The sequence below is a fragment of the Antechinus flavipes genome, chromosome 4, assembly GCF_016432865.1.
Source record: "Antechinus flavipes isolate AdamAnt ecotype Samford, QLD, Australia chromosome 4, AdamAnt_v2, whole genome shotgun sequence".
In the NCBI taxonomy this organism is placed as follows: Eukaryota; Metazoa; Chordata; class Mammalia; order Dasyuromorphia; family Dasyuridae; genus Antechinus; species Antechinus flavipes.
In genome coordinates, this window is record NC_067401.1 from 474,265,294 (window position 1) to 474,286,661 (window position 21,368).

At 62.7% G+C, this 21,368-nt stretch overlaps 2 protein-coding genes across 5 annotated transcripts in view; one reads left to right on the top strand and one right to left on the bottom strand.

The window, feature by feature from the left end:
• Window positions 1-616: 616 nt before the first annotated feature.
• On the top strand, window positions 617-12,882 carry CC2D1B (coiled-coil and C2 domain containing 1B). 3 transcript variants are annotated; one of them, XM_051999694.1, is made up of 25 exons: window positions 617-786; window positions 992-1,084; window positions 3,178-3,325; window positions 4,768-4,880; window positions 5,336-5,464; window positions 5,818-5,946; window positions 6,092-6,287; window positions 6,488-6,597; window positions 7,002-7,077; window positions 7,464-7,562; window positions 7,705-7,835; window positions 8,353-8,425; window positions 8,535-8,662; window positions 8,870-9,002; window positions 9,106-9,281; window positions 9,431-9,556; window positions 9,718-9,776; window positions 10,098-10,214; window positions 10,297-10,370; window positions 10,468-10,526; window positions 10,758-10,809; window positions 11,026-11,125; window positions 11,355-11,445; window positions 11,535-11,664; window positions 12,235-12,882. In XM_051999694.1, the coding sequence occupies exons 2-24, from the start codon at window positions 1,019-1,021 to the stop codon at window positions 11,661-11,663; spliced, it is 2,514 nt and encodes an 837-aa protein (XP_051855654.1). In that variant the 5' UTR covers window positions 617-786; window positions 992-1,018; the 3' UTR covers window position 11,664; window positions 12,235-12,882. The 3 variants fall into 3 exon arrangements, with proteins under 3 accessions (XP_051855654.1, XP_051855651.1, XP_051855653.1); XM_051999691.1 differs by having other exon boundaries at window positions 618-786; window positions 12,230-12,882; XM_051999693.1 differs by having other exon boundaries at window positions 618-786; window positions 12,265-12,882.
• Window positions 12,883-19,937: 7,055 nt separating this feature from the next.
• ZFYVE9 (zinc finger FYVE-type containing 9) overlaps window positions 19,938-21,368 on the bottom strand; it is a 163,249-nt gene continuing 161,818 nt past the window's right edge. For both annotated transcript variants that reach the window (XM_051999696.1, XM_051999695.1), the window contains one exon: window positions 19,938-20,381. In XM_051999696.1, coding sequence (XP_051855656.1) covers window positions 20,220-20,381 — 162 coding nt within the window. In that variant the 3' untranslated portion in view covers window positions 19,938-20,219. The remainder of the gene's footprint in view (window positions 20,382-21,368) is intronic.

Consider the following 21,368-nt stretch of genomic DNA (forward strand, 5'->3'; position numbering starts at 1 on the left):
AGCTCCCCACTTCCCAGGCCTAACATCCCACGTCCTACGGAAGCTCTTCCCCGTGATTATTCCCAGGGTACTCGGTCTCCACCGTGGGAGGTTCACGCGTAGTCCTTCCCCTCCCCCATCAGCCCGAGAGCGCCTCCTGCAGGAGCCGGCACACAGCAGGGGGGACGCCCACCTTCACACTGGGGCAAAGCTGGGTCTCCCCGCGCCCCGTTTCCCAAGCCCTGCTGCCACAGACGCGCTCTAACAGAAAAGCCCACTTTTCGGCTCCGCCCTTCCTGACTTGCTTCCTGCTCTCGCCCCCCAAACCCAGTTTCATGCCAGCTGTAGGTAGATGTGCGGGGGCCGGGGAAGGTGGGGGAGAGAAAGGGGTCGGGCCGGCGCATGCGGACTGACCGCTGCATCGCGCGCTTTCCTCGCCTCCCTCCTCTCCACCCCCGCCAGACTTTGTCACGCCCCCTCACTCTCCGCCCCGCCCCGCCTCAGGCTTTCGGCCCCGGTGCTTCAGCTAGCTTCACGGCCACGCCCTTCCGCATTCTCGCTTTATCATCCCGCCCCTCGGCGGCGCGCGTGCGCACTGGGCGCCGCCCGGCGTGTGGGGTCACGTGGGAGGGTGGTGAGGACTGGCCGCGCGCGGCCTCCGGGGGCTTCCGGCTGCCTCTGCTAGAACCGGGTGACGGAGGGGCGGGACGTGGGGAGGGGCTTCAGGAGGCGCGCAGAGGGTGTACGACCCCTCCTCATCGCACCCCTTCTCCTCCTGGCGGAGCCTCGAAGCCCACCTGGGGCCAGGTGTGGAGGGCGGGGCCGCCAGATGTGGGCGAGGGAGGAAACCCCAGCCCCCGCGTCCGACCCGAGGGTCCCCAGGGGTGGTCGGGTCCAGCTCCCTGCCCCAGCCCCTCCCTCCTCTTTGGAGTCTCGGGCCCCCAGGGTTCTCCGTGGCTTCTGGGATTCTAGATTGCGGGTTTTGAGCCGGCTCCCCATTTTTTCCCCCCAGGGACATCGGGAGGCAGCCGAGGCCGAGATGCCTGGACAGAGACCCAGGAAGGGCCCCCAGGCCCGAGGCCAGGGGGTGGCGGCGGCCAAGCAGGTATGGAGGAGTGTTCTCCCCCTGCCGGGAGGCCCGGTCAAGGGAGGGGACGAGGGGAGAGCCCCGGCGGGCGCGGGCCGGGGTCCGGCCTCCCGGGGTGTCCGGGACCGAGCGGAGCCCAGAGACGGAGATTTCAGTAAAAAACAAACCACCACCAAAAAGAAAAAACAACCGCGGGGTGGTCGGGAGCTCAGTTGAGGGTCTGGCTGCGAACCCGGCATTCAGGCCGCTTTCCTCCTCTGGGGTCCTTCCCCTTTGGAGGGACAACGGAGAATGGGGAAAAGCCCACACTGGGAACCGGAAGCCCTGGGATCAAATCTGAGCCTCCCTCCTCGCACCTGAGTGCTTGTGGGCAAATCCCGCCCGCTCACCCCATCCCCCACTCCCAGCCTCTGACCTTGGTACCAGCTGGAAATCCTGGAGCCCAAGCCGCTGCCCCCGGGCTGTGGCCACCAGAAGTGGGCGCTTTGTGGGCCCATCTTGCATTCTGGGACAAGACCCCGGGGCACATCTGGCAGGAGTATGCGATGGACTGGGTGGAACCCCCTTTCCATGCATAGGCCCCCTGCTGTGTGGGGTGAATGGATGGGATCCCTGCCACGTGCAGCCCCCTCCTGTGGGGACAGATTTGTGGGACCCCTTGTCACACCCCCCCCCCACTGTGGGGGACAGATGGGTGGGATTCCTGCCATGCAAGACTATGGAGAGGTATGCAAGGCTCCCCACTCGATGCTAAGAATACAAAGTCATGCCCCAGATCTTGCAAAGGGGGGGGAGATGGAACCAGAAATAGCTGCCACAGTGGGGAGCAAGGGGGGGGAGGCTAAGAAGTCCAAGGGGGTCTGGAAGCATCTGATGCAGGGTCTAGGAGGCCACTGGGGGGACTTAGAAATGTCCCTTGAATAAGACAAGGTTGGTTTAAATGTAGAGATAATAAGCCCCACTTTACAGATGAGAAAACTGAAACCTGAGGTAGAACAGAAACAAGCCTTCATACTGTATAGTGTGTTTCCCTTGGTGTCTGCCTTGTGCCGGGTACTTGACAAACATCTCATCCCATCTCCCTGAAAGGTCACTACTGTCATTAGCCGCGCTGTACAGTTGAGGAAACGGAGGTAGCTGCTGAGCTGGAAAGGTTGTCCCCCTCCCTCCCTTGGGGCTGCTACTGTCAGACCCCAATTCTAGCCATTAAGTGACCTTCCCAAAGTGTTCTCGGGTTCATTTTGTGGCATTTTAGCTGCCAGGGTGAAGTCACAAAAGTTACTTCAAAACTCCCCTCAAGGGGCTCCCCAGTCCATGGGGGCACACCAGTGGCCTGCGCTGTGTTCTGAGGTGGGGGACTGGGAAGCCAGGGAACGCTCCCGGAAGAGCCTGGAAGGGGAAGTGCTGGCCATCTGGGAAGAGCCATGAGAGAGGAAGAGGAAGGGAGGTCTGGCCAGGGAGGTTGGGGAGCCCTTGCTGTATCCTGGGAGCCTCTGGAAAAAGCCCTGGAGGCAAGGAGGCCAGTCAGGGCGAGCACAGTCCTCTAGGTGGGAGGTGAGAGGGACTGCAGGAGGAGGAAAAGGAAAGGAAGGCTTGGCCCCAAATGGGATGTGAGTGATGAGTGTGAGGGAGGATTGTGTCCTGGGCCCGAGTGCAGGTTATGGAAGGAGCCAGCCATGTTGCTGTGCATTTATCAAAATGCTTGTAAAAGCTAGTTCCCAGACCTCCTTGGGTTAAGGGCCCTTGACTTAGAGGGAGGAACCTTGGCTTAAGAGTCTTGCCCTGTTAACCACTTTAGTTCTGGGCAAGTCATTTGACTTGGGCCTTGGTTGTCCAAAGATTGGGCCGGACTGAGCAGTCCGGTCCTTGTGGCCTCCGTGGCTGAGGTTCCAGCTTTGATGGGAGCAGACCCGCTCAGATCCTGACTCACTGGGTGACCCTCGGCCTGTTTCCTCATTTGGAAAACTGGGGTAGTTGGGGTCCCTGCCTCCCTGCAGGGATGCATCTGTGCACCTTAAAGCACCCTAGAAGCCTAAGAAACGCAGGCCCTCCCCCACCCCGGGCCGGCCCCTCCACAATCTCCGCGCCTTTCCTCCCCCCCACCCCCGCAGCTAGGGCTCTTTGTGGAGTTCAGTCCAGAAGATATGTTGCTGGAGGCTCAGGAGGATGCAGAAGATGATGGAGACCTGGAGGCGGAGCTGCTGGCCCTCACTGGCCACCCTGGAACCCCAGAGAGCAAGGCCAGGCCCAGGGGGAAAGGTAAGCTGGGGGGCCCTTCTGAACTTCTCAGAATCCCCAGAGTGGGGCCACAAGAAAAGTAGGGTTTGGGGGAAAGGCCGGTCTGGTGCGCTTCCAGGGAAGGGGTCAGTCCCAAGGGCTACGGACGGGCGGGGAGCTCATCCCCAGCCCAGGCACCTCTGCCCTGGGGCCCAAGCAGAGCTGGGCTAGGCCCTTGGGGTGCTCAGGGGCAGCTGACCTCACCTTCCTCCATCTTCTCCAGGAAAGTCCAGGCTCCTCCATTTCTCCTCCATTTCTCCCCTCCTCCACAGGAAATCAGGGCTTGGGCCTCAGTTTCCCAGCCCGTAAATGAATGGAGGCCCAGATGAGCCCTGAGATCTTCCCTTTCCTGGCCTCTCCAGGACTGGGCCCAAGCTTAGCAACTTGAAGCTGGTGGGATCTTGAAGTGGGTCAAGTCCAGCCATTTGGTAGCTGAGGAAACTGAGGCAGGGCCGGGGGGGTAAAGCCACAGTTCTAGCCAGGAGGTGCTTGGGGCTGGAATTGCAGCCAAAGCTTCTTAAACTGTGGGCTGTGAGGGTGGGGGGGCGGGGATCAGGGTCTGTCATCAGTAAATGTTTGGTGGTTTTGGCGCTGGGGTCACGTAAATATAAAGAGAGCACGCGTGGGACGAGACGTTGCCTCCGCTGCCGCCCACCGGACTGAGCAGCAGGGGACGGGGGGTTCTCATAGCCGCTGTTCTCTGGGGCCGGGCCTTGGCTCTCCTCCATGGGGGCCGTCTGTGCCCACCTGTGTCCCTCACTAGAGTCCTCCAGAGTTGCCAGGGTCAGTGAGGGTTCCGGGGACCCACTCATCCAAAATCACGTGGTCGTGGTTGAGACCCCCGGCCTCAGGGCTCCTTGCAGAGGGCCTCTCCTTGAGGTGCTTTGGGGTCAAGACCCTTCCTGAAGAGGAGGTCAGATGTGGTTTAGTTGCTTAGGTGCCGACGCATGATGGACCTTGCTCTGTGACCCCCTTTACCTGAGGACTGGAAGTCTGCTGTGGGGGTGGGCAGAGGGAGAATTTGCCCACTGCAACCCTCCCTCCATGGGCCAGGGCCTTGTGCAGTGGGACCCTCCCCGCCCATCACTTCAGGGTGAAGCAGCTGAGCCCTGGCCCCTTCCTGGGTGGAGCCAGGCTGGCGGAGGCAGGTGCTTCTGGGAGGGCCAGCCCCACCCTGCCTGCCAGCCCAGCCACTTGTGCCCAGCCCGCTCTACCAGCCCAGCCGCTTGTACCCAGCCCCGTGCCTCCAGCTGCAGCTCAGCAGCCCCCAGCAAGCCTCCTGGTCTTTTGCCATATGACTTTAGCCAGGTCCCTTTTCTCTGGGGCCCAGTTTGCCTAAAACCAAGGGTTTGTCCCCCGGGTCTCCCCCATGGCCCGAGCCTCTCCAGGAGCCCGGCTCTGAGGGAGGCTCCCTCTACCCCCAGCTCCCCTGCCCATGGCCCACATCGAGAAGCTCGCTGCGGAATGTCTGCAGGATGTGGGCGACGAGGCCTCGGATGAGGAAGACGAAGGGCTGGAGACGGATACGGACCTGCTGGTATGGGGTTTGGGGGGGCTGGCCCCTCCCCTTAGCGAGGACTTGTCAAACCCCAGCTTGGATGACTTTGGGTCTACCTCAGTCTCCTCCTCTGTCAGATGAGTGGGCCGGACCGATGGCCGCCCAGGTCTAATTCCCGTGATTCCAGGGAGTGACTTTTCTGGTAGAAGGGGGGGCCTGGGCAGGAAGGGACCCCCGGGCGTCACTCCCAGAGGGAAGGAGCCTAGCAAGGGAAGTTTTCATCCAAAGTTTATGTGGAAGTAACAGCCAGACTGGGACTCGGGTCTTTGATCAGACTCCAGGACTCTCCTCACCCCCCGTGGCTTTTCTCTGACAAGAAGTTGAGGCAGGCCTGGTGTCCTCATGGAGGGGGCGCCCCTCTGAGTGGGAGGCTTGAGCTCCAGACCCCCATCCAGGGTCCCAGGGGCTTCCTTCCCCTCTTCGTGTTCCCTCAGGCAGAGCTGCAGGAGGTCCTGGGAGGAGAGGAGGAGGGAGAGGGAGAGGACGGTGATGGACCGAGCAGCCCTGAGGAGGTGGCGACTTCGGCGGCCCCCACGCAGCTTTCTGCCCCAGCAGCACTGGAGGTGCCAGGGCCTGGGGGGCGGGGATCCCTTCCCGGGTAGATCCAGAGGGATGAGGATGGAGAGAAGGCCTTTGGTGGGGAAGCCCGCTCGGCCACTGGCTGGGGGAGAAGGGAGGCTGCCCCCAGGCGCCCTGAGGCTCTGGGTCTGTGCCCCCCACCATTGTCCCTCCAGTCAGTATCATTGGGGGTGGGGAGGACTCCAGCAGAGCACCCCGGCACCTCCGCTTCCGCAGCCTCGCTTTCCCCGTCACAGCCCGCGGCTGCTCAGTGTCCCCCTAAATGGAGCTGTGGGGGCTGGCGAGTCCCCTGCTGCTCCGGCTCTCGGCCCAGTCAGTGATCCTTGTGCCCCTGCAGGTGGCGCCCACGGCAGGTGGGTTGCAGGGGCTGCTGGAAGAGCGGATCGCCAACTACCAGGCCGCAGCCGCCAGCGCCAAGGAGGCCGGGGACGGGGCCAAAGCCCGGCGGTGCGAGCGAGGCCTGAAGGTGGGGAGTGAGACCCGGGGCCCGGGGAGGAGCGTGACTGCCCCCGTCTGAGCAGTCTCTAGCTGAGGGCAGGGCTCTGCGTTTGGGCGGAAGGGGACCCCTGGCACGTGCTCCACATGGAGCCTCAGACGGTCTCCCCTCGCAGACCCTGCAGACCCAGCTGGCTGCTGTGAAGAAGGGCAAGAAAGTCAACGAGGAGGAGATCCCGCCCCCTGTGGCCTGTGGGAAGAGACCAGAACTGCCCCCCACTGCAGCAAGCAAAGGTTCTGGGGACCCCCCAGCTGCGCCAGATGCCCCAACTACGCCAGGCCCTCCAGCTCCTGCCGGTGACCCAGAGCCAGGTATGAGAGCCAGACCGATGCCCGCCCTGGAGCCCCGGAGCGAGTGGGGGAGCTCAGGCTTTCTCCCTCAGCAGCCAGACATGGGAGGGAAGGAGCAATTCAGAGACCCCCGGCTTCTCCGCGGGGTCCGGGGGACGTGGCAGGGAGGGGACGTGGCCCCCGGCCAGGCCGGCTCGCTCCTCAGCGGCTCTTTCCCCCAGACTCTCGGCTGCTGTTGCTGACCCGACAGAAGGAATACAAGGTGGCCGCCCTGAAAGCCAAGCAGGAGGGGGCGCTGGAGCAGGCCCGGGAGTACATGAGGATTGGCAAGGTGCGGCCCGGGGCCCCGCCCCCCCCAGAGCCGGGAACGCAGGACCCCGAGGCTTTGGGGAACGCCAGGACCCCGAGGCTTTGGGGAACGCCAGGACCCCGAGGCTTTGGGGAACGCCAGGACCCCGAGGCTTTGGGGACCCAGGACCCCAAGGCTTTGGGGAACACCAGGACCCCGAGGCTTTGGGGAACGCAGGACCCCGAGGCTTTGGCCCCCTCGTTTTACTGAGGAGGAAACGGGCTCGGGGAGCCGGCCAGAGCTGAGCAGCGAGCTCTCGGGGAGCTGGACGGGAGGGAGGGAGAAACTGAGGCAGGGGATGAGCAGGCTGGCCCCCTGAGAGGCCCCCACCGGAATGGGCCAGCGGGTTCCCGGCCCAAAGCCCTCACCCAGCTCTCTCGCCCCAGAGGTTCGGTGCTGTGCTGGAGGCCCTGGAGAACGGGCAGCCCGTGGACCTGAGTGCCATGCCTCCCGCCCCTTCAGGTGAGACCTGGGCTCTGGTCTGCAGGGTCCGGAACCTTAGGCTCAGCCCGGACCAGGGAGGGAAGCAGGGCACTGGGTTTGCCCCCGGAATGTGGAGAAAACTCCCCTTCCCTTCTTCCTCCTCCTCTTCCTCTTCTTTCCTTTGCTCGGCAAACAATCATTCCGGGGTTGTTATGTAAAAGGCTGGAGGATGCTCCAAGGCCAGAGGTGGCAGATCCTGGGGGGTCTCCCCTCAGAGTGGGGACTACACGTCCTGGGGGGCTTCCCTGGGGCGGGGGTTGCTCCCTGATGTCTCAGGCAGGGACTTGAGCCCAGCAGGACTTGTTAGGTGCCCCCACACCACCCACTGCCGGAGGGCGACCTTTGATCTCTGTCACTCCCCCTAGAGCTCAAAGCCCTGCCAGCCCCCCGCCCTGGCCCGCTGGAGCACTCGAAGCCTGTGATGTCAGCCCCTACCCCTACCCCAGCCCCAGCCCCGGCCCCAGGTAAACAGTGGACAGCTGACCCTCAGGCAGGGAGGGAAAGGGTCGGAGTGGGAACCGTCTGGGTGGGGACCACAGCCCCAGGTGGGAGGAAGCAGGGGTGGGGGATGGGGAAGGTGGTGGCTGATGGACTCTCTGGGCCCAGGGCTCCCTCCCCAGCCCCAAACGGTTCTGGAGGCCTTGGGCCAGAGGCTAGGCAAGTACCAAGAAGCTGCAGCCCAGGCCAAAAGCAGCGGAGACCAGAGGAAGGCGCGCATGCACGAGCGCATTGCCAAGGTGACCTTGAGCTCCAGGGCCTGGGGAGGGAGCTGTGGGAGGGGGAGGCTGGCTCTGGAGGCTCAAGGACCCCTTCATAGAACCACCGAGCCTCTGACCTGGGAGGGACTTTGGAGGCCATGACCCATCCTCCTCCCTCCGAAGAGGAATTGTGAGGGAGGCCCGGGATCACACAGCAAGTCAGTCTGGCCACCCCCCCCCAATCTGCTTCCCTCCCCTCCCCCTCGAGCCTCAGAGAGAAGGCCAGGAGGCAGCGCGCCCTTCCACAGTAGCCAGGGAGCAGGCCTCGTGTTTTAGACCCACAATGATTGGGGGTGGGGGGTGGGGCAGAATATGCCTCAGTTTCCCCCTCTGCCAGAGCAGAGGTTGGACGAGATGATCTAGAGCCCCCCGATCCCTCTGCGCCACTTGGCATGGGGGGCACATTGCCCTGGGGAGGGGCGGAGCATTGAGAGAGGGATTAGACACCGGGGCTCTTCTCACCCTTGACCTCCCCTCCCTCCCGCTTTAATCCCAGCAATACCAGGAGGCCATCCGAGCTCACAAAGCCGGCCGGAAAGTGAACTTGGCTGAACTTCCCGTCCCCCCAGGTGGGTCCAAGGCTGTGGGAGGGAAGGCTGTGGGAGGGGACCGAGGGGGTGCCTGGGGGATGGGCCTGCTAGTGTGGCCCCCCCTTCAGGCCTCTTCTGCCTCCCCCAGGCTTCCCTCCCATCCCTGGCCTGGAGGCCCCCTCAGACCCTGAGGACAATCCTTTGGCAGCAGCCCTGAAGGCGGCTCAGCTTCTGGGCCGCCCCGAAGGGGAGGACGAGGAGGAGGAGGATGAGGAGGTAGGAGGTGACCCTGGTGGGGGAAGCCGCCCTCCCTCCAGAGCCCGACCCCCTCCTGGGGGCCTGGCTTAGCCCTTTGGCGCCCCCTAAAGGCCGGCATCTGCTGCCACGTGCTGGGGGTCCGGACCCCCGGGATGGTGCAACCTCAAACCTCCAGCCCTGGCTTCTGCGCAGTCCGGACCTAACGAGCGCCCCCTGTCTCCCTAGGGAGAGCCCCAGGCTCCAGTGGCCAAGAAGCCGGCACAGCAGCCTGGCCCAGCGCCCCAGGTAGCCAGGCCCTCGATGGCGCCGTCCCCCGAGCCCAAGGGCTCGGCCTCCCAGGAGGCCTTGTCCCCAGCAGGTGAGCCCATCTGGGGGTCGGGGCTGGGGGGACCCTGGGGAGGCAAGGAGAGCCGCGGGCTCCGGAGCGCCCAGGCTGGACCAGCTGGGCTTTTGTCCTCCAGCCCGGGAGCAGCTGGCCTCGCTGGAGAGCCGGAAACTGCAGTGCCAGCGCGCCGCCCTGCAGGCCAAGCGGGCCAAGGACCTGGAGCAGGCCAAAGCCCACCTGCGGGCCGCCAAGGCCCTGGACGCCCAGATAGCCCTGGTGCGCAGCGGCCGTGCGGGCAGCCCCGGGACCAAGGTGGGCCTGGGGCCTGGACCCCACACGCGGAGGAGGGTCTGCCTGGGGAGAGGCCAGCTGGGGGGCAGGGGGCTGGGGGAGGCCGGCTGGGGGGCAGGGGGCTGGGCTAGGGGCTCCCCTGAGCTCACGGCTGTGCTGGGCTGGGGCAGGTATCTTCCCCGCTTTCCGACGAGGACGGCGGCTTCGTCCTCATTCGCCACGAGGACGTGGGGCCCTCTCAGAAGGCCGAGGAGGTGTACGCCCAACTCCACAAGATGCTGCAGGAGCAGCAGGAGGTCAGGACCCCCCAGGGCCGCACCCACTCTGGGACTGGGGGTGTGGGGGAAAGTAAGAGGGCAGCGAGTCCCCCTCGGCCTGGGCCCAGATATCCCCTAAGGCTGGACTTTGCAGCCTTTTCCCTGGGATCCATCCCTGCCTGCTTTGCTTCCCTTCCCAGAAGTGCCTGCTGTACTCCAAGCAATTCATGCACCAGGGCAACGTGGCAGAAACTACCCGGTGAGCGGCCGTGATCTAGGGAGCCCTGGCAGCCGGGGGGCCCGAGTGCTGAGGGGGAGACGGGGAGCAAAGATGGAGGCGATGGGGGCCTCCTGCACGGGCTGGAGGGGACGGATGATGAGCTCCGCTCGGGGCCCACAGAGAGCTGGGCCGGTTCGGCTGGCGAGAGCAGCCCCCATGCTGAGTAGCGCCCCAGAGGAGGGGCGGTTGTGCCCAGAGGCGGTAGCTTCCCCTCTGGGGAGGGAGGACCCCGAGAAAGGTCAGTCAGGCTCTTCCTGGGGAGGCTGCCCTGCCCACTGGTCTGCCCACCCCTCCCCCCAGGTTTGAGAAGCTGGCCCAGGACCGCAAGAAGCAGCTGGAGATCCTGCGGCTGGCGCAGGCCCGAGGCCTGGACCCGCCCAGCCACCGCTTCGAGGAGAAGACCTTCCAGACCGTGAGGTGGGTGTCCTGGGGGCGGGGGGCGGGGGCGTCCCCGAGAGGCCCCCAGCGCCTCCCGAGCTTTCTGCCTTGTCTCCCCCAGGATCTTCTCAGAGCTCAACAGCACCGAGATGCACCTTCTCATCGTGAGGGGCATGAACCTCCCGGCCCCCCCAGGTGCTCTTGGGGCTCCCTTTGGGGGGACTGGGGGACCGTGGGGCTGCTGGGAGCGCTGGCCCAGCGCTGAGGCTCCGCCCCGGTGTCCCCTGCACAGGCGTGACCCCGGAGGACCTGGATGCCTTTGTCCGCTTTGAGTTCCACTACCCGAGCTCGGTGAGGAAGGGCCCCCCCTCGTTCTCCTCCCCCCCCCCCCAACCTGCTGCCATTTCCCCCTCCCCGGACAAGGGTCTGGAGTCATCCCCGCCCTTTGCTCAGTCTCTCTTCTCCCTTGGGCCAGGTTGGGGGGGGGGGGCTGGCTTTGGGGTCTCGAGGCCCTCTGGGCCCTGGCTGCTGAGCCCCCGCCCCTCCCTCCCCGGACACCCTTTTCTGTCCATCTGTTCCCAGGACCAGGCCCAGAAAAGCAAAACATCCGTGGTGAAGAACACCAACTCTCCAGGTGGGAGCCCCAGTGACCCCGTGCTGAGGCTGGGAGGTGCTGGGCACCCTGGCCGGAGGGCGGGAGGATCGGGCCCCCAGGAATCGTGGGACCGGGGAGAGCGAATGCGGGTCCGTTTGGCCCCGCTGATCAGGCTGGCCGAGAGCTCCCCGTGGGGCCTGCTCCCCTTCCCCCCCCCCCCCCCCCCCCCCCGCTCACGCCCCCAATCTCTCACAGAGTTTGACCAGCTCTTCAAACTGAACATCAATCGGAACCACCGGAGCTTCCGCAGGCTGGTCCAGAACAAGGGGATCAAGTTTGAGATTTTTCACAAGGGGTGAGTTCTGGACTCCAGAGAACCAGGGGAGGGGCTCGGGGAAGTCCCCAGGGGGGATCCCTCAGCTTGGGCACCCAGCCTCGGCTTGAATTTCTCTGGGATGGAGAGCTCATTACCTCACAAGGCGGCGCCATGGGATGCCGTTAGCTGGCCCTGGGTCGCCCTGGGCCTCCTCGCCTTCACCCCGTGGATTTGGGCTGAGCTCCCCCTCTTCCACCTCCATCCACAGATCCTTCTTCAGAAGCGACAAGCAGGTCGGGACGGCCCATCTGAAGCTGGAGCGCCTGGAGACCCAGTGCGAAATCAGGGAGATTCTGGAGGTAGGGAGGCTGGGCCTCACGCCCCGGGCTTTGGGCCTTCCGGAGGCCGGGCGACCCGGACCACTCACTGTCTCGGGGCCCTTTCGCAGGTCCTGGACGGCAGAAAGCCAACAGGGGGCAAACTGGAGGTGAAGGTGAGGCTCCGGGAGCCGCTGAGCGGACAGGACACCCAGGTGGTCACAGAGAACTGGCTGGTCCTGGAGTCCCGGGGCGTCTGAGGTGAGATGGGGGCGGCTGGAGTGAGGGCCTGTGGGGAGTGGGCTGCGTGACAAATGCCCCGGACAGCTCTCCTCTCCCTGATGGCCAGCGGTTTGTAGAGCTGGGGGTGTGGGGAGGCCTAGCCAGGGCCGCCCTGCCAGAGAACAGGAGGTCCCTGGGGTGCTGGGGCCGCGATGTCCGAGGAGCCCCTCCCCAGGGCCGAGCTTGGCCGCGCTCACCCGGGTGGGATCTGAGATCTTGGGGATGAGGCGCCGAGTCCGGAGGCCGGGGACTTGTCTGATGTCCAGCTGAAGGGCAGACCCCCAGGCACCGCCACTGCAGAGCCCTCCCTGGGGTGTGGGTGCGAAGTCTGTGGGGCTCTTTGTGCAGCTGCAGACATGCCCACGGGGGAGGCGGGAATCAGGCCCCGGTCCGAATCCTGCCTGAAGCGGGGCAGCCGGACCTTGGCCATTGCACCGCTGGTGTCCCCACTCCCGGCTCCGTCCTGTCAGCGCTCCCCCTCCTCGCTTCCTTGACCCTCCTGGCGCCTCTGGGAAGGGGGTGATTTCACTGGCCCTTTTTCCAGAAAAGGAGACTGAGGCCGTGGGGGATCCCTTCCAGGAGCCGGCCCGGGTCTGCTGCTCGCTCCCAGCTCCACCAGACCAGCTTGGAGCTGGAGAAGATGCTGCTACCCCAAGCACCAAAGACTTAGCAAGAAAATGCACTGCTGCTGACCCCCTTCCCCCAGGGGCTGGGGAGCCACAGGAGGAGGAGGCGAGCTTCAGCCCCCTCCCCACCTCTGACAGTGGGCTGGGGCTCCCAGCCACCACCACCCCGGACCGTGTCCGGGCCGGCCTGCGCTTGTCGGCTCTCGGCTCTGCTGCCCGGGTGCTGGCAGAAGGTGGAGGGAAGGTCTGGCCACTCGGTAGCCCCCATTTGCTCCCCAGCATCTCCCTGGATGTGCCTTTAAAAGACAGAAATGTTGGAGGGTTGGGAGGGGGCCGGGACCTGGGCCGCCCTCTGGGGAGCGCCCCCCCTCCCGGCCCTGCTCAGCCCCCGCCCGGTTCCGTGCCTTCTTCTTGGACAGTGACTTGCACTAGCTTTCCTACTTCCCCAAAGGTGGAGAGGACAAAAGCGGCCTTGGGTACCACGTGGGGGGGGGGGGGGGGGGCTTTGCTCCCCAGACCCGTCCCCTCCCCGCCCTCTAAGTAAAGACTGTTAACTGGAAACGAAAGAAAAGCCTCCTGTGTTTGGGGGGGTTTAAGACCCGAATCCTTGTGTTTGTGTCATGCTCCCCCCCCAAGCTGGAAGGAGCCCCCAGAACCACGGGCTTTGCACCTGCACTGGCCACTGGGAGGCGGGCATCCAGCCAGCTCTCCCAGAAGCCCACCCGATGACCTGGCCCGTTCTGGGGCGGCCCTGACCTGGGGAAGTCTGTCTGCAGCCGCCCTTGGCCCCTGGCCAGCTCCCCTCATGGGCCCAGGCAAGGCCCGGCCTGTGCACCCGCCCGGAGAAGGCAAACAGGTGGGGCCCTTGGATCCCTGCAAGGCTTCTTCCTCCCAGGGCGGGCCAGGCCTCCGTCCTTCCACATGCATCTGGGTGGGCGCAGAGAAGGAGGGAGGGGCTGCTCTGGCCAGGGGCCGCCTGTCCAAGTCCCTGCACCTCTCAAGGCTAGAGCTGGCTGGACTCCGGGGCCCGGGGCCACGTGGCCTCTGCTTGGAGGCCAGTGGCTGAGCTTTAGCTCCAGTCCCAAGCTCTTCCTCAAAGGGGCCCAATGTCCTCTCTACTCTTTGCCCAAGGGCTGCCTCTAGCTCAGCATAGGGCAGTTCTCTGTGGGCCCCGAGGGGAGCGAGGCTCGTCATCTGTCCCCTCCAGCCCGTGCAGGAGCCCCCATCGCCTCCATCTTTGCTCCCCGTCTCCCCCTCAGCACTCGGGCCCCCGGCTGCCAGGGCTCCCTAGATCACAGCTGCTCACCCGGGTGGTTTCTGCCACGTTGCCCTGGAGCATGAATTGCTTGGAGTACAGCAGGCACTTCTGGGAAGGATCCCAGGGAAGGGGCTGGAAAGTCCAGCCTTAGGGAAAATCCAGGTTGAGAGCCCAGGGTGAGGAGGCTCTCAGTGGGGCAGGCTGCCCTCTGCCCCCCTCCCCCCTTGCCCACTCCTGTATCCCCTTTGAGACTACCTGGTTCTGGGGACGGGCAGTGGGAGGGAGAGCAAAGCTCACAGCTCTGGGGCTCCGATGCCCTTCGGTGGGCACAATCTGCCTCGTGAGCTGCCAGGCTTTCCTGAAGGGCTGCACGGGCCCGGGAAGCCAGTCTCGTGGGTCTCCAGCCATCTGGCAGCTGGGCCCGTTGGGCGGCCGAGGGGCCCTGGGCTGCGGGGCAGCAGGACGCAGCGCCTCCCTTTCCTCGGCTCTCAGGGAAGGTTTGGGGAGGCGCCATCTGCCCCCAGACAGCCAAGCTTGCCACCGGGAGGGCCTTTCAGAGGTCGGGGGTGACTTCATAGCCCCGTGGCAGCTTTCTCAGGTAAATATGGCAGGTTACGTTACCGGTGATGGGGAGATAGGCCCACGGGCAGTGACTAGCCCAGGGTCACCCACCAGGGTCAGGACTTGGGCCCGGCGCCAGTGCCCACAGCAGCGCGGCACCTTGAGCGACAGTGGCCAGGGGCTAAAGGCCCCTCAGCCATGGCAGGCGGGTGACCTCAGACGAGGCCCCTGTTTCTCCCTCTCAGACAGAGGCCTGGTCCCCAGTTTCTGAGGTTCCCCTGGGGCTCCGAGTTATTTTTCTGTAGCGAGCACAGAGGGGCATTCAGATGAAGGCCTTGGGAAAGGCCGGCCTCAATACGGCTTTGTTTGGCCCCTGAAGGCCCCGCGGGGGCCGCCCACGGCTCCAGTTGGCTTCAGGCTCGTGGGTCTCGGGAAAAACTGGCCCTCTGTTCAGCGGCCGGCCACACACTTAAAGACCTTTGTCGGAGCCGGGCATCGGGAGGGGCTCGGCCTCCCTGGGCTCTGGGAAAAGGCCCCGGGCCAGGCCCAGGATTGGGGGAAGCCACGACACAAGTGACCCCGAGTCAGGCTCCTGGGACTGGCGGAAACCCAACAATCCCAGGAGAGACTCAGCCCACTCAGTCGGACATCAGCTCTGACCCTCCCGGCCATCGAGAGCCCGGGGAGGAAGGCTGGCGTGGGAGCCGCTCTCCCGGGTGTGTCCTTCATGGAGGAGGCTGGAGTCGGACCAGGCTCCTTCTAGTTGTACAGCTCAATGGCCGTGTCCTGGAACGGGTGCTCACCATCCCCCAAGGCCCCCGGGCCTGTGCCAACTTCCCAGGTGGAGCCAGGAGCCAGCGGCTCGGCCCGGCCCCCACTCATTTTGATCACCATCTTTTGGCTCCCTCCTCCCCCTCTCTGCCCACGCTAGGTCCTCCAAGCCTTCTCTCCCAGGCCTTCTTCCCATCGTGACCCCTTCAGCCCCACCCCCACCCCTCCATGCCTCTGCCCGGGTCACTCCTACAACGTGCTGAGTGGAGGGAAAATCAGCCGCCTGTTCTCACTGGATTTCCCTTCCTGGGCCCTGGTGACTCCTCCCCATTCCTCCTCCCCTCCCTGCCCGCTGAGCCTCTCGCCTCCCGTTTTGCCGCTCACCACGCGCTCCTCCTCCTGGTCCGCTTTCTCTGGCCCCTTCCCCACTGTCTCACACCGAGGCGGGGGGCCCTCCCCAGGGCTCCCACCAGGATCCCCCGGCTTCCTCCGCGCCTCCTGCTGTCTCCCCAAGCTCCCCCCTCCCCGTCCTTCGGCCACTTCCCAACTGCCCACACAGGGCTCCCCCTCCTCCAAGCCCTGCGCTGCCCCGTCCCACATCGACCTCCTGCTCTGGGCAGGATTCTCCGAGGAGCCACTGGGAGGCCTCCACTCGCCCGCTACGAATGAGCATCCGCTTCTTCCTAGATCTCACTTAGCGTGATGGAGGCGGGAAGATCCCGCCAGACTCGGAGATTACTTTAAATGGTTCCGTGGAAGGAGGATCTCCTCGTGGACTAGAAGTTCCTGAACCCCGGGAAACTCAAGGCAAAAGGAAAAGCAATTCTGAGGAGGAGGGAAAGGGGCGCTGGCTGAGGAGACGGTGGGAGAAGGTGGAAGGGAAAGGGCGGCAACGCTCGGACTCGAGGCTGCTCAGAAAGCTGACCAAGGGGGGCTTTAAGGTGGCCCTCGGGATCCCCAAGGTCAGGAAGAAGTTCCGGGGGCCAGAATGACCGGGGAGAGAGGCTGGATTTCTATCAGCCTTGTCTCCTCTGCAGAGATGATCCTAGAAAATTCAGGGAAAAAAGACCAACAATAATGAGGGAAGAGCTAAGAAGCGCTCGGTTCTCCAGCCGATTACATCCAGAGTCCACGGACGGGACGGGTGAATCACTGTGGAAACCGAGGCACCCCGGGGTCAGACAGACGGAGCATTTGCTCTGTACCAGGTGCTAAGCAATGGGATACAAGGACAAGCAAAGGGTCCTTTATCCTGGAGGAGCTCTCATTGTAACGGACTGTAAGCGGCAGAGGGGAAGCCTGGAGAGTGAGAAGCAGAGCCTGGAGCGAGGCGGACAAATACCCGACTTGTAAGAACAGGAAGAGCCTGCAGGCCGCCCAAAATAAAGACCAGTGAGCTTCGCTTCAATTTCTTGCAAAATCCCAACATGTCTCATGGGAGCTGGTTAGAAAACATCTGGAAAACGGAACAATAACCACGAGGGCAGATGATTTTTCACCAAGAATAGAAAGTGTTGGAAAGACAGGCGCACAAATGAATTATTGGTGAAACTGTGAAATGGTACAACTCTTCTGGAAAGCCATCTGGAATTACGCAAATTAAGTGACTAAAATGTCCACACCCTTTAAAATCAGAGATTTCATGACAGGGCCTAAATCCTAAAAAAGTCAATGATTTTTTTTTTTAAGTTTACATTCTCAGTATTTATACCAGTACTTTTGGTGACAGCTAAGAACTAGAGACGGCTAAGGTGATGCCCTTCCACTGGGGAACGTTTAAACAAATTGGAGTACGTGAATATAATGGAACATTATTCCATTAGTAATTAATTTTTAATTAATGAATGAATAACTGGGCTGCAAGAAATGATGTGGATGATGGAATACAAAGAAGCACCGAAAGAGCTGTGTGAACTGGTGCAGAGTGCGATCAGCAGAGCCAAGAAGATATTAGGCACGTAGCTACAAGGTAAATAGAAGGATGACACACCAAAAAATCAGAAGTAAATGAAACGGATTTTTAAAGAAAAAAAGGGATCGAAAAATGGAGATGAGAAGATATCGCCAACCTTCCCCTTCCTAAAGGCTGGGACTTTCATACAGGTGAAACATTGCTTTTACTTTCAAGCTTGTTCAATGTATCAATAAGTGGTGATTCTTTTCCCTCTATAAAAATACTACTTGTCATATCCAGTGGATCTTCCGGGAGAGGAAGAGGAAAGGACACAGGGGATAGTACGGTGATGTAAGAAACAAACAAAAAAATTTTTAAAAAGAAAAAAAGAATGGATTGCGCCAGGCTGATTTCTTTCCCTTTTTTTGAAAGTTTGGCTCGTGATGTATTCTGATGGAAGTGGATCTCTTCGACAAAGAGAAGATCTAACTCAGTTTCAATTGATCAAGGATGGACAGAAGCAGCTACACCCAGAGAAAGAACACTGGGAAATAAATGTAAACTATTTGCATTTTTGTTTTTCTTCCCGGCTTATTTCTACCTTCTGAATCCAATTCTCCCTGTGCAACAAGAGAACTGTTCGGTTCTGCACACGTATATTGGATCTAGGATATATTGTAACCTATATAACATGTAAAGGACTGCTTGCCATCTGGGGGAAGGGGGTGGAGGGAGGGAGAGGAAAAATCGCAACAGAAGTGAATGCAAGGGATAATGTTGTAAAAAATTACCCAGGCGTGGGTTCTGTCAATAAAAAGTTATTTAAAAAAAAAAGAAAGTTTGGCTCGTGAGGAAGCCTCAGGAAGGCTCCGGCCAGGGACCATCTAGATTTGAGCTGTGCCTTTAAGAGATTCTCTTGCGATCATGAGACCAGGTGGTATCACAACTGGCGGGATGGCCAAAGTCAAGGTCATCAGCAATGGTTTGCTCTACACTTGAAGGAGTTGTTCAGTCGAGGATCGGGGGGTCTGGGCTTGGCCCGGCGCTGCTTAAACATTTTCATCCATGGAAACATGGAATTAAGGCACGAAAACCCTGCTCTCCAAATCAGCTAAATGACCCCAAGCCGAGTTAAAGCCAACAATGGTGCTGGCCGCCAGCGTGGGAGAGACTCCGACGGAGTCCTGAGCCTGGGGCGGGCCCGGGAAAGCCACGGGCTTTTTTTTGGGCTCGGAGCCGCTTTCACAGGTACCAGAGGGGGCGCATATGGCGGCTCGTCTCTCCAGAGGCTTGGGGAGGATCAGCAGCACAGCCCGTCACAAGCAGCTCGTGCCTCCCGGGCCCGGCCGTGCCTCGGTTCCCTTCTAGGGGCTCCGTGTCGCTGAGCAGAACAGGAAGGGGGGGACGGTGGGGTGCTGAAGGCCCCACAGGCAGCGGGAGGAAGGAGTGGGCCTGTCTGGCCTAGGGAAGCCTGGGGGAGGCCGACGGGACCCGGGAAGGGGAGGGAGGGGGAGGGGAGGAAGGGGGGTGGACAGGACCTGAGGGGGGAGGAGGGGGGTACGGGACCCGAGGGCCGGCATAAGAGTCTTATCACGAGGAAAGGACGATTCTAACTGGACAATTCTACCTGTTGTATTGGGCCGGAGTAAGAGCAGCAGCAGTGGGTGAAAGCTGGGAAGAGCAATAGGGGCAAGAGCAGAGAACTTTCTGGTGAAAGCGGGCTCCGCCTTCCCAGTGCCACCTGGGAGATCTTCAAGGGGAGAAGGGAAGGCGCAGGTAGGGGTGCAGTGGGGAGAGCCCCGGCCCGGGCGTCGGGAGGACCCGAGTGCAAATCTGGTCTCAGACACTTAACTGTGTGATCCGGCCAATCCCTTCACCCTGTGTGCCTCGGTCTTCTCATCTGTGCAATGAGCTGGAGAAGGAAACAGGGAAAACCCCCAATGGAGCCACGGGGTTGGACACAACTGCTTTTCTCAAGGTGGGCTGGGCTGGAATCCGAGACCCCCGCCCCCAGCTCTTGCTGAGGCAACGACTGGGGAGAAAATCCGGGTCCCCTTTCCGGGCTGACCCGACACCTCGGCTGTGAGGAGCATCCGCTGGACACAGAGGCCCCGCACTTATGGAAGAAGGGGGCCAGAAGCTCCCTGACCCCGGGCTCCCTTCACACCCTGGGGCAGGGACTTCACCTTCCGAAAGGCGGCTGGAATAAAAGGAGCCGCTCTCCTGACCCTTCCCAAGGTGACTAAACTTCTGGAAGTTGAGAAACCCGAGTCACCCCTAGACTAGTTAAGGATGAAGACACTTCCCCCACCCTCACGGGTGGCCAGGGCCGGCCCTGCTGGTGTTGCACGAGCCGTGCATGGGCACCATGGGCAGCAGGGCGGCCAAAGGGGCCCAGGCTTAGGCGAGAAGGCAGCGACTTGGGCCTGAGCCCAGCTGCAGACGGACCACTGGAGGCCCACATGGCCCAGAGCCCGACCCCAATGGTCCTCCAGCTTCTGCCCAGAGGGACTCCCGGCCAGGCCTGCCTCCACCCCTGGCTCTGCCCCCCACTTCCAGGGGCCTGAGGGCTTCATCACTGGTCAGGCGCACAGACAGGAGGACCCCCGGACTAGCGTGCAGGGGAGCTGGGGTTCGGCATCCCCCAGGCCCCTCTGTTCCCATGGGCGCAGGTCCCTGCAGGGACTGAGACACCCCCCAGCCTTGAGGCCGACTGAGCCCCAGGCTCTGGGCTTAAAGAAGGACACGACAAAAGCAGCAGCTGCGCTCCAGGAGATTCATTGCTTTCTGGGCCCGGGGGGAGGACCAGGCAGGGATTCTGATGGGAGCTGCCCCGCTGGGCAGAGGGGAGCCCGGGGCACGGGGACGGGGTACACGGGGTACGGAGGGCAGGTCCCACACAACGCGGGTCAGTGACGCCGTCGGCCTTCACCCGGCCCCTCACAAGCGTCCCAACATGCAGATGCCGCCGGGGTCCTCGCCTCCTTCCCACACGGCCGTGGGGCTGGAAGGGTCCAAGACCGGCTCCGACCACAGACTCGATGGGTGTGGGCAGGGTCACCGCCACGTGGTGGGGCTGAGGGGGTGGGCAGCGGCTCTCGGCGCCTCCTCCTCGCACATCCCCAGACAAAGAGTGAGAGGCTTGTGTTTCACCTTTTATTTCCTCCCCTGCACCCCCTCCCCAGAAGTCTGAACAGAGGCGCGGGACCCGGGTCCCCTCGTCCAAGCAGGAGCAGAAGTGGGTTAGCTGCGGGGACGCGTGGAGCTGCGCGGAGCCGAGAAGCTGCCCTGCCCTTCTCAGAAGATGCAGAGAAGAGGAGGACTGTGGGAAACTCGCCTCCCCCCACCCCAACCCACCCCCCTTAGTGTTAACAAAAGCTTCCTCTTCCAGTTTTAAAGTGCAAATGAGTGGGGCACCAGTCTCTTAGGAGATGTTCTCCAGGATATAAAAGGTGAGCTCCATGACCAGGGGCCCCTCGCTGAGCTGACAGGCACCCCCGTGGATCACGGGCACCAGGGCGCTGTCCAAGTCCTTCATGTACTGGGCGGGCAGAGGCTGCCCGTTACTCCCGGCCTGGTAGCCGACCTGGACCAACAGAAGAGAAGCAGACGTCACTGCCAGGAACAGGCGGGCGCGCCCCGGCACAGGGGGAGCCCCTGTACTGTCACCAGCAGCAGGGGGTCACGCCCACAGAGGCTGCGCAGTGACCTGCCCCCCTGCCCTGCACCCTCTTCCCTCCGGGGCCATGAGATACAGCCCAAGCCCCCTCCGAGGGCTCCCTCTCCCTTGTGGCCCCTGAGCCCTTGCCCCCGGAGCCCAAGGACGCTGCCCTGTGTCTCTGGACCCTTCCCCCCACCGGGCCCAGCTTCCTGCAAAAGCTTCAGAACCTCAATGGGATCAGAGAAGAAGTGGGAAGGAAGGGGGGGGGCCTGGCAGGCCCCGATCCCAAAGGTCCTTTACGGAGTCGTAACCATCAAAACAAGCCGGTCCTGGGTGAGAAACGGGCGGCCGGGAAGGGGCAGACAAGCTTACAGAGGCTACTGGGGCAGGAGCTCGCCATTTGGCAAAAACTCCTGAAAACCCGGGAAAACCGAATGGCAGAAACTGGGCACAGACCAACATCTCACACCAGACACCCCCAAAAAGGCTCAAAACGGGGGCGTGACCTGGGGGAACGTGTGAAACAGAACAAGCTGGAAGACACTAGCAGTCAGCTCTGACATGGGGGAAGGGTAAGGAGCAGAGGGGACACGGGGCAGTGAGAGGGATGGCGAGGAGGAGCTCAGGCAGTTCTGTTACGTCCGCCCGGCCTATGCAGGGGCAACGCCCTCTCTCCCCTTCTCTGCGTCTTTATTTGTGGGCCCATGGAGGGCTTCCTGTCTGTGCCTGCTGGAATCCCCGACCTCCGAGACCGGCTGCTATGCCACTCGTGTGCCATCCGTGTGCCATCCGTGTGCCTGTGCCGGGCCCCTGCCCCGCCCTCCCTCAGAGCTCCCGGGGCCCGCGTGGGCCCGTCTGTCCCGGCTCTGTTAGTTACCCGACCTTATCTAAACCACCAGCCCCCCACTCCTC

What these genes read in the sequence shown, in the direction of transcription:
- CC2D1B (XM_051999694.1), top strand. Translation starts at nt 1,019, where the DNA reads ATGCCTGGACAGAGACCCAGGAAGGGCCCCCAGGCCCGAGGCCAGGGG. An exon ending in TGAACTTCCCGTCCCCCCAG is followed by an intron (nt 8,426 to 8,534) that starts GTGGGTCCAAGG and finishes TGCCTCCCCCAG; the next exon opens with GCTTCCCTCCCATCCCTGGC. An exon ending in AAGACCTTCCAGACCGTGAG is followed by an intron (nt 10,215 to 10,296) that starts GTGGGTGTCCTG and finishes TGTCTCCCCCAG; the next exon opens with GATCTTCTCAGAGCTCAACA.